This window comes from Salmo trutta, chromosome 35, assembly GCF_901001165.1.
Source record: "Salmo trutta chromosome 35, fSalTru1.1, whole genome shotgun sequence".
Lineage (NCBI taxonomy): Eukaryota > Metazoa > Chordata > Actinopteri > Salmoniformes > Salmonidae > Salmo > Salmo trutta.
This window is the reverse complement of record NC_042991.1, coordinates 20,588,738-20,600,597: the sequence shown is the minus strand read 5'-3', so window position 1 is coordinate 20,600,597 and position 11,860 is coordinate 20,588,738. Positions and strand designations below refer to the sequence as shown.

General features: G+C 43.1%; 1 protein-coding gene across 1 annotated transcript in view; it reads right to left on the bottom strand.

Moving 5' to 3' along the window:
* Window positions 1-1,409: 1,409 nt before the first annotated feature.
* LOC115174836 (solute carrier family 35 member F1-like) overlaps window positions 1,410-11,860 on the bottom strand; it is a 154,803-nt gene continuing 144,352 nt past the window's right edge. The window contains exon 8 of the mRNA XM_029733763.1: window positions 1,410-2,259. Within this exon, the coding sequence (XP_029589623.1) occupies window positions 2,035-2,259 (225 nt within the window). The 3' untranslated portion in view covers window positions 1,410-2,034. The remainder of the gene's footprint in view (window positions 2,260-11,860) is intronic.

The window sequence follows — 11,860 nt, the reverse complement described above, 5'->3', positions numbered from 1 at the left end:
TTGTTTTTTACTACATGATTCCATGTGTTATTTCATAGTTTTGATGTCTTCACTATTATTTTCCAATGTAGAAAATAGTAAAAATAAAGAAAAAACCTTGAATGAGTAGGTGTCCAAACTTTTGACTGGGACTGTATATAAAAACAATATTGCAATCTGAAGTCCCTATGACCAAAGCGCATTTGCTTGGACTTCCAAAATGAATGTTACAATGTTCTACATACTGTATTCCAGAATATAATAGAAATGAACAACTAAATGAGCAGTTGACTGTTTCAACATGACCTGCTCTTCTGCTGTTTTAGTTGTGGACCTGCACAGTGATGAGCTCCATCATCAATTGTGGATGAGGTTATCTGTATCTGCCCAACCATTCACTCAACAATATTCGGTTGCAAATAGTGCTCTTGTTTCTGTGTTTCTTTGCGCGAATCTTCACCAAAACCCCAAATTGCTATGAAAATACTATGAATAATTTGTTGAGTGTTCCTGGTAACATGCTTTGAGTGGTGTGATTTTTCTTAAAACCGAATTCTCAGCGTTTCAGACAAAGATACTTTATTTTCGGCAACGTTTCTGACAGCAAGTGCTCCAATACACCAAAATCAAATATAATACAAAAAACAGGGAATAATAATACTTTGAAAGAAATCTGTCCCAAATCATTTCATTAATGTGCTTTGGATAAAATCCAGCAGGGAATAAAAAGCAACACACTTAAAATACAGTCCAACAGCTGGACAATCAATAAAAGAGAACAGCACAATTCTGGAATGACAAGTGCATTGTAATCATCACATTTTTACAACCAGTTGTTATTTTTCTATCAACTAGAGTTCAGTGTACAGTACATATGAACAATGAACCAAATGTACAATAATCACGTCACTCCATTAGCAATCCTGATATATTTGTCTTTATACCCATTTGCCTCAGGAGATAATGGTTCCAACATGGAAAGTTGTTATATCTGTGGGTAAGTAGTTGTAAGGTCAGACTAAATGTACTGCAGAGAAGCAATCCACAGTGTTCTAAGTAGAGTTTATTTAAGCAATTTCATTTATATTTTTGATTTAACCTTATTTAACTAGGCAAGTCAGTTAAGAACAAAGTCTTATTTACAATGACGGCCTACCCCAGCCAAACCCTAACCCGGACAACGCTGGGCTAATTGTGCGCCACCCTATGCAATAAGGCACAAGGAGGTATGGTATATGGCCAATATACTACGGCTAAGGACTGTTCTTAATCACGACACAACGCGGAGTGCCTGGATACAGCCCTTAGCCGTGCTATATTGGCCATATACCACAAACCCCCGAGGTGCCTTATTGCGATTATGAACTGGTTACTAACATAATTAGAGCAGTAAAAATAAACGTTTTGTCATACCCGTGGTATATGGTCTGATATACCACGGTTGTCAGCCAATCAGCATTCAGGGCTCGAACCACCCAGTTTATAAATGAATATAACTGGAGGGGCTGCATCAGTATCCAATGTCCTCAGACAATGCTGGACAGGGAAGGGGCCATTATAATGTGCAGCTCTAACACACAACAGTAATACATAGTAAGGCACTGACTCATGTTAAGTCTGTGTATTACTTTATCGTACCTCTGGACATGTTACTTTAACGGGGGAGTTTTCCAAAAAGAGATCGATTTGAAGGAACAACTAAACACTGAAATAACCCACAGCGCAAACTCAAAGCTTAAAATGCATTAACGTTTTGTGCTCATGTAAAAAAGGAAACAGTCACAATTGAGCATTTACACAAGTCTTAAGCACAAAACCTTTAAACATGTCAAGTGTACAGTACGAGGGAATGTGATGGGGTAACAGTATATTTCTATACATGAAACAAATCTTCCAAATCAGAAATAGCCACTGCTATCTATTCACAGTTTGCGATCACAGTGTACTTTTGCTTGTTTGCTACATGTTTTCGATAATTTTTTTAATCATTCAGTGATCCTTCTCTTTGTACAGAATCTGGGGAGGTGGGGCAGTGGATGATTAGGCCCCACCCTCTCAGGCCACCCTGATGCGAGGCTCTTCCTCTATCTCCTGCCTTAGGCTGGTATAGGTCACCGAGGGTTCCAGGGGCCCCAGAGTGGGCGTGTCCGTGATGGGGTGGCCGGCGTTGCGGAAATGCTTGTAGACGCGCGGGTCCTGTGCCACGTAGGTGGAGGAGGAGGTGTAGAACACCAGACCCAGGATGATGATGATGAAGGACAGGAGGTAGAGCCCTGAAAACTGGAACAGACACACAAACACTCTCCGTAAACTAAGAAATAGTGAAATATCTCTGTCTGATGAGATGTAACAGAGGGCATTGTAATAGCAGACCAAGCAGAGTTTCCAAGAGGCTGCCTTGTGGGCTACTCATGGCACAATTGTAGAAAATGCATCAAGTTGAAGCAGTGAGTTTGCATAGTGATGACGATGTCTAGAAACTGAAGTTAGGAAATAGGAAAGAGCAGTAATGAAATGCACGAGGTAATGAGCCTTTTTAGAACAGAATGTCTACATTTGTTTTTCTATTTTTAGTGAACATCTATTACGAGTCACACTGACGTCACATCCTTGGCAAAGCGGGAACCTATCATGTGACAAGTAAAAACTAGAATCCCGAAAGACAGGGTGATAATCAAAATCAAATCCAACTGTATTGGTCACTTGCGCCGAATACAACAGGTGTAGACTCTCCAGTGAAACGCTTACTTACAAGACCTTTCCCAACAACTCAGAGTTAAAAAGTTCTAAAAAATAAAATAAAAACAATTAGCCAAAGGGAAAAAAAGGAAATAGTAACACAATAACAATAAGGAGGCTATATACAAGGAGTACCAGTACCCAGTCAATGTGCAGGGGTACGAGGTAATACCATCTTGTGATTGAGTTGATTGAATGAGGACAAACAACCATATCTTTTTTTTGGGGAGAGATACACAGTAAAAATGTCTTCCTAGACAGGATTGATGGGGTAAATAAACATAAATGTTTTTTCTGCGCTAAGTATGAGAGTAAAACAGATATTCTGGAATAATCCCTGTTATGATTCATACAAAACCAAGCAAGATGCTACAAACATGGCTTCACAGACATGGCTTCACAGACATGGATTTACAGACAAACATGGGTATTGACCCTAGATCTTGTGAGAGACGGAAAGTGACACTCAAGTACCAACCAGTCATTTGTGTTGACACAGCAGTACACAGTGAATAGGAAAATAGGCCAAATGCACACAGTACATCTAAGAATGTAAAGGCCCGAAGCTCCAATGAGAATGTTCCATTACTCAGTCTGCATGTCAATGGAGCTTTATGTGATTCATACGTTCTATTCACACATATCAGTATGATAACACGACACATCAGGTCACAGTACAGTGTTCCAATGAGAATTAGACCGAATTAGTGGCACAAGCTCAAATAAGGCCCCTGACGGTGTGTTCTGATTGGTGTATTGAAGGGGGCTGTTGTTGAAATCAACTAATAACTCAACTGTAACTTTGAATGGGCAATGTTTTGAGGTATTATAATGAGACATCTACTGTAGTAGTCTCCTTGATTATATGCCCCTCACTCTGTGGACTGTTGCAAGGGTACTCAAATACTAGCCTTGAAGTTTGCCCCACAGTACAGCTGGTTCTCTTTACTTTTCCCTTGGAAGTTAATTGATTGATTACTGGTAATGTATTGTAACCTGTAATGTAATGATTGACCAATGACTCTATTGGCCTGTTTCCCAGGTCTACATCCCTGATTTAGAGATTAAAGTTACAGCTACTGTAAGATTGCTGCAGTGCAATAATAAACAATAGTATGACGCAACATCCTAAATCTAAAACTTCCCAGCTGTAAACATTATTTGTTTAAAATCATAAGAAGAACCTGCTAACATCAAAAGGTAAGGCACTGGTTGACATTTAAAATCCAATGCCTCTGGGATAACATAGGAGTCTGTGTTTTGCTGCAATTTAGGCTGAGTTTTATGTTTGGCCCCAGGGGGTGGATATGGGGCCTTCTTAAATATGCTAAGAGGCTGAGCCTCATGGGAGTAGTAGGAATAACATCCCCAGTGCCTCTGGTCATAACAGCCTCGTTATCACGATCAGTCTTCTGATCTCAAAACAAACATATTATGTATTATTAAACGTCTGTTTAAGATTTGCATGCTTTTGAGTTGTAAGATGGTTTTTGGCACATTCAGACCACTGCAGAGAAACAGAACAGACATACGGTAGATTCCTTTCCTCTCAGGGCGGCCCCTCAGGACACAAAAGCAGGGTGCCGAAGTAGGCACAATGTCAGTCTCCAGTGCCTGGGCGTTCATGATGCCCATGTCGGTCCCCTATCGATGGGCAGCGTGCATCCCCTATCGATGGGCAGTGGGTGGCATCTCCTCCCCTGGGTTAACACGATTACCACACCGTTACCAAATTACACATGTCCCTGGGTGCTGAAGCTAGCTGCCATTAGGGATGTGGGACGGCAGGGATGTTGTAAGACGGAGCAGGGAGACATGGTGTTATGGGATGTTAATTATTTCTGCTCCCCTTATTGGTGGGCTGAGCTACAGGTGGACAACCCCTGAGACTGTCTCTGTGACTGTCTATCTGACAATGTCCTAGCTGTAGCATAGGCAGGCCATTCAGAGAGAGAGATGGAAAGAGATGCAGAGAGAGAAATAGTGAGTGAGGGAGGGAGAGAGGAGCGAGAGAGAGACAAGCAGGGAGAGAGGAGCGAGAGAAGGAGCGAGAGAAGCAGGGAGAGAGGAGAGAGAAGCAGGGAGAGAGAAGCAGAGACAGAGGAGAGAGGGAAGCAGGGAGAGAGGAGAGAGGGAAGCAGGGACAGAGGAGAGAGGGAAGCAGGGAGAGGAGAGAGGGAAGCAGGGAGAGAGGAGAGAGGAGAGAGGAGAGAGGGAAGCAGGGAGAGAGGAGAGAGGGAAACAGGGTGAGAGGAGAGAGGGAAGCAGGGTGAGAGGAGAGAGGCGAGAGGAGCGAGAGGAGCGACGGAAGCAGGGAGAGTGTGTGTGTGTGTGTGTGTGCGCAGGGCGAGAGGAGTGACGGAAGCAGGGAGAGTGATTGAGGGAAGCAGGGGGACTGAGGGAAGCAGGGCGACTGAGGGAGGGAAGCAGGGAGAGTGAGGGAGGGAAGCAGGGAGAGTGAGGGAGGGAAGCAGGGAGAGTGAGGGAGCCCTCTACTCTCTCACGCCACCGCCGCTCGGTGAATGTGTTCCAAGCTTTTGAGGAATGTGTATTAATTAGTAAAGCCCATACAGGTTTTATTAAGCCTCTCTGTTGCCGTTGGCCTGAAGATGTCTAGATGTGCCTTATGCTGCAGCAATACGGAGCAATCGGTCCGGTGACCAGAAAATAAAACAACTAGAAAAGATAGTCAAAGTACAGTCAATCAAGGAACAAAACCGTTTCTGTCTCGGCACACTAACAGGACTACACAGAGAACATATCAAGAATAGAGCTTGAATTTTGACCATGCATTTACAGAAACAACACAAAATACCTGCAGGTATAACACCAACATAAACTGTCTTAATAGGGCATTGGGCCACCACGAGCCGCCAGAACAGCTTCAATGTGCCTTGGCATAGATTCTACAAGTGTTAGGAACTCTATTGTAGGGATGTGACACCATTCTTCCACGAGAAATTCCATCATTTGGTGTTTTGTTGAGCGTGGAAAACACCATCTCAGGCACCACTCCAGAATCTCCCATACGTTTTCAATTGGGTTGAGATCTGGTGACTGACACACACACACACACACACACACACACACACACACACACACACACACACACACACACACACACACACACACACACACACACACACACTCTTTAAACCTCCTATGCTCATTTGAGACCACTCTTTCAAAGTCAGAAATCTCTTCTAGCCATGGTAGCCAAAATAATGGGCAACTGGGCATTTTATACATGACCCTAAGCATTAATTAACTCCAGAACCACAACTGCTTTCAATATACAGTACTTTGTACTCCTCATTTACGAACATTTTCTAGCATACCACCATCTACATCGACGGGGCTGTAGTGGAGTGGGTCGAGAGCTTCAAGTTCCTCAGTGCCCACATCACTAAGGAACTAACATGGTCCACACACACAGTCATGAAGAGGGCACGACAGTGCCTCTTCCCCCTCAGGAGGCTGAAAGGATTTGGCATGGGCCCTCAGATCCTCAACAAGTTCTACAGCTGCACCATTGAGAGCATCTTGAATAGCAGCATCACCGCTCGGTACGGCAACTGCAAAGCATTTTTCAGACTCCAGCCACCCACATCATAGACTGTTCTCTCCGCTACTGCACAGCAAGCGGTACCATTTCACCAAGTCTGGAACCAGCGGACCCTGAACAGCTTCTACACCCAAGCCATAAGACTGCACAACAAGACTGCTAAATAGCTAATCAAATGGCTACCCTCTCCTGCTACGGTCTGTTATATGTCCTGTTGCCTAGTCACTTTAATCCTACCTACAGTATATGTACATAGCTACCTCATTTACCTAGTACACCTGCATATCGACTCAGTACTGGTACTTTCTGTATATAACCATGTTATTTTTACTCGCCATTGTTATTCGTTATTCCCTGTGTATTTATTCCTCGTGTCACCATTTCTATTAGATTTTTTTATCATCTTTCACTGTGCATTGAAAAAGGATCCGTAAGTAAGCATTTCCCTGTCAGTCTACACCTGTTTACGAAGTATGTGACAAACACAACTGTATTTTAACATTTGATTTGATTCTTTACTCAATGTTTCCTTTTATTTTTGGCAGTTACCTGTACATCACCTAACACATGAATGTCACATGGATATCACAGTCACAGGGATAAAGGGATTACAAAAACAATACTGGGCATAAATGAAACTTCGCACTTCGTCCCACTGAAATATGAATCATTGCCGCGACAACCCGGTATTCTCTCTCTCTCTGGAGGCACACACACATGCCCCTATTGTAGAGCTGAAATACCTCACACGCAGTGTTTCAATTTAGCGTTTGATAAAGTAAACACTCCTGAGAGCAATATCAATGTAGAACACGGGAAACAAATTAGGCAGATAGCTCTGTCAAGGAGACTTTTATTAACATGTGGAGTAATGGGCCGAAGAAAGTGCTATTGCAGCGAGGGAGAATATATGAGAGGAAAAAGCAATAACTGGGAAACTGAGAGGAATACATTCTACTTAGCATGGCGACATCTCCACATACTCATTTACATTCTCTACAGGAGCCACGGCTAGAGCCCTGCAAACCATGATAGAACGTCAGCCGCCTAAGGAGGAGACTTTCACCACCACTGTTCCTAATCTACTGTAGGAAAACCTTTGAGAATGAAAATGTAGCCATTTTCTTTTAAGCAGATGGTGTGCTATGGCTTGTTGCTCTGTTCTGATTAGATTCCTACCAGGTCATGGTTTACTCCTACTGTGGTCATGGCAGGTAGAGATAGCATTACATTACATCAGCTACAGCTCATTTCAATGAGCTATAATGGCGCCGGAGAGGATGGCTGCCGTTTCATCGGCTCTTAACCAACCATACTATTTTGTTTGTTTTTTCGCATTTTTTGTAATTTATTTTGTACATAATGTTGCTGCTACAGTTTCCTATGACTGAAAAGAGCTTCTGCACATCAGACCAGCGATTACTCACCTTGAACTAGATGAAGAATTTCTCTTTAATGAGTCGGACAAGAAGAATTTACTCTAGACTCCCAAACAGGCCCTCATCCCCATCATTCACAGGAGAAAGAGACGGAAAAGATATTGCGGAAAGAGATCGGGGTGCCTTGTGAGGATCCGCCGACAAGTGGCTAATCTGCCCTTGCCATCCATACTACTGGCCAATGCACAATCGCTGGAAAATAAATTGGACAAGCTAAATGCACGTATATCCTATCAACGGGACATTAAAAACTGTAATATCTTATGCTTCACCGAGTCGTGGCCAAACGATGACATGATTAACATCAGCTGGTGGGTTCCACGCTGCATTGGCAGGCTAGAACAGGAGCCTCTGGTAAGACTAGGGGTGGGGGTCTATGTATATTTATAAACAACTGCTGGTGCACGATATCTAAGGAAGTCTCTAGGTTTTGCTCACCTGAGGTAGAGTATCTCAAGATAAGCTGTAGACCACACTATATACCTAGAGAGTTTTCATCTGTATTTTTCGTAGCTGTCTACATACCACCACAGTGGCCGGGGACTTTAATGCAGGGAAACTTAATTCTCTTTTACCTAATTTATATCATCATGTTAAACGTGCAACCAGAGGGAAAACAAAACTCAAGACCACCTTTACTCCACACACGGAGACGGGTAAAAAAGCTCTCCCTCACCCTCCATTTGGCAAATCTGACCATAATTCTATCCTCCTGATTCCTGCTTACAAGCAAAAATTAAAGCAGGAAGCACCAGTGACTCAGTCAATAAAAAAGTGGTCAGATGAAGCAGATGCTAAGCTACAGGACTGTTTTGCTAGCACAAACTGGAATATGTTCCGGGATTCTTCCGATAGCATTGTGGAATACACCACATTGTCACTGGCTTCATCAATAAGTGGATTGATGACTTCGTCCCCACAGTAACTGTACGTACATACCCCAACCAGAAGCCATGGATTACAGGCAACATCCACACTGAGCTAAAGGGTAGAGCTGTCGCTTTCAAGGAGCGGGACTCTAAACTGGAAGTGTATAAGAAATCCTGCTATGCCTCCCAACGAACCATCAAACAGACAATGCATCAATACAGGACTAAGATCGAATCATACTACACCGGCTCCGACGCTCGTCAGATGTGGCAGGGATTGCAAACTATTACAGACTACAAAGGGAAGCCCAGCAGAGAGCTGCCCAGTGACACAAGCCTACCAGATGAGCTAAATTACTTCTATGCTCGCTTCGAGGCAAGTAACACTGAAACATGCATGAGAGCACCAGGTGTTCCGGACGACTATGTGATAACACTCTCCGCAGCCGATGTGAGTAAGACCTTTAAACAGGACAACATTCACAAGGCCGCAGGGCCAGATGGATGACCAGGACATGTACTCTGAGCATGCGCTGACCAACTGGCAAGTGTCTTCACTGACCTTTTACAACCTCTCCTTGCCTGAGTCTGTAATACCAAAATGTTTCAAGCAGACCACCCTAGTCTCTGTGCCCAAGAACATTAAGGTAACGTGCCTAAATGACTACCGACCCGTAGCACTCACGTCTGTAGCCATGAAGTACATTGAAAGGCTGGTCATGGCTCACATCAACACCATTATCCCAGAAACCTTAGACCCACTCCAACTTGCATACCACCCCAACAGATCCACAGATGATGCAATCTCTATTGCACTCCACACTGCCCTTTCACACCTGAACAAAAGGAACACTTATGTGAGAATGCTATTTATTGACTACAGTTCAGCGTTCAACACCATAGTACCCTGGCCAAGTGGTGCCAGGACAACAACCTCTCCCTCAACGTGATCAAGATTAAGGAGACGATTGTGGACTACAGGAAAAGGAGGACGAAGCATGCCCCCATTCTCATCGGCAGGGCTGTAGTGGAGCAGGTTGAGAGCTTCAAGTTCCTTGGTGTCCACATCACCAACAAACTAACATGGTCCAAGCACACCAAGACAGTCATGAAGAGGGCATGACAAAACCTATTCCCCATCAGGAAACTGAAAAGATTTGGAATGGGTCCTCAGATCCTCAAAAGTTTCTACAGCTGCACCATCGAGAGCATCCTGACTGGTTGCATCACTGCCTGGTATGGCAACTGCTCGGCCTCCGAGTGCAAGGCACTACAGAGGGTAGTGTGTATGGCCCAGTACATCACTGGGGCCAAGCTTCCTGCCATCCAGGACCTCTATACCAGGCGGTGTCAGAGGAAGGCCCCAAAAAAATAGTCAAAGATTCCAGCCACCCTAGTCATAGACTGTTCTCTCTGCTACCGCACGTCAAGCGGTACCGGAGCACCAAGTCTAGGTCCAAGAGGCATCTAAACAGCTTCTCCCCCAAGCCATAAGACTCCTGAACATCTAGTCAAATGTATACCCAGACTATTTGGATTGCCCTCTTTTATACTGCTGCTACTCTCTGTTATTATCTATGCATAAGTCACTTTAATAACTCTACCCACATGAATATATTACCTAAATTACCTTGACTAACAGGTGCCCCCTCACATTGACTCTGTACCGGTACCCCCTGTATATAGCCTCACTATTGTTATTTTACTGCTGCTCTTTAAGTATTTGTTACTTTATTTTTATTTTCTTTGGTATTTTTCTTAAAATTGCATTGTTGGTTAAGGGCTTGTAAGTAAGCATTTCACTGTAAGTTGTAGCATGTGACCAAAAACATTTGATTTGATTTTATAATGTGAGGACAGGAGCCATTTAGAGAATAGGAATCAAATATGACTGTCTGATGATAGAGGTCGAGGATCTGGGTTTAATGCTCCTGCTGCTCAGAGCCCGGTTAAACCAAACCATTAGCACTGCATGCTTAGTATTAGGACTTTGTCATGATTGATGATTTTAACCCAAGACAAATCACTGATCACTAAGGAAAGATAATTTACGGTGTGGGGTTGGTACTATTGATGTGATTTGTTCTAAGGACAAACATAGCTTTTCTAAAAGTAATTCCAGGATACCACTATCATTTCAACATTGGACAGCATGCGCTACTGAGAATGGTATTGTAAGCACTTGTACCATAAAGTACACTGTGTTGTGAACTGCTGACACAGGCATTCAGATGCATTCCTCATGCTGGTCTGGTTGGAGGCAAAGAGTACAGTTGTGGTAATAGTGGTCAGGGAGCTAAGACGGAGTAAAAAGCCAACAACTTCCCTGTTCCCTCACCTTTCGATTTAAAACTACAGCCTTGATAAACCAACCAACCATTAGATATACAGTATAGCTGTTGTTAATATCTGGAAGGGGAATGATATGGCATATTCATTCAAAGTGGCTCAGCTAAATGCTGCAAAGGTTTTAGCCAAAATACCAGCCAAGGCATTGTGAAAGATCTTATTTCAGAATATTCCATCAATACTAAAACTAATTGGAGACATTTGTAATATCTACTCCCCTCTTGATTCTCTCTAGTTTACAGTATAACGCTATTAATATTAATTCATCCACAACTGTCAATAATAGTACACAACTCCCTGCATCTCCCCTTAGGAGTTCAAAAGCAATTAGTTCTAGTGAGGAAAATAAATGTTTGTGTTGTTCCTAGGCAGTGGCGACCCATCATTCAGGGCAGGTGGGGCAGAACTGTTTTGAGCCCCCCCCTGTTTAGCAAAAAATAAAATGTTATTTTGGCATTCATTCGTGTCACTTCAATTTGCAAATATTTGCAAATAAATACAAATAAATCCTTGAGTTAATAAATCTGCATACAAACATGGTCTTTTTCTTGAGTTAGGCAGTTCCAAAATGCAGGTGTTTCAGCCTTGCTCAGTGCTCTCTGTGGTGGTGGGGCAGCCAGCGAAAATACAGAGCGTAAATGTTGGTAATCTTCTCTAGTTGCGCCGTGATCTGCTCAGTGTTCTGTCACTCATGGGGACACTATGTCACCACAAAATGTACAGGGAGAGCTAGGCAGTTCAAGCCCCATTGGGTGCTGCCATATATTTACATTAGAAGTATCGGCCACAGATAAAATTACATCAAATCATGTTATATCTACCGTAGCTTTGATTGGACTGATCATGTCAATATCATACTTTCAAAGTCTTAGCTAGCAAGCTAGCTAACTAGACAAGCAGTCATCACCATAGATCACATC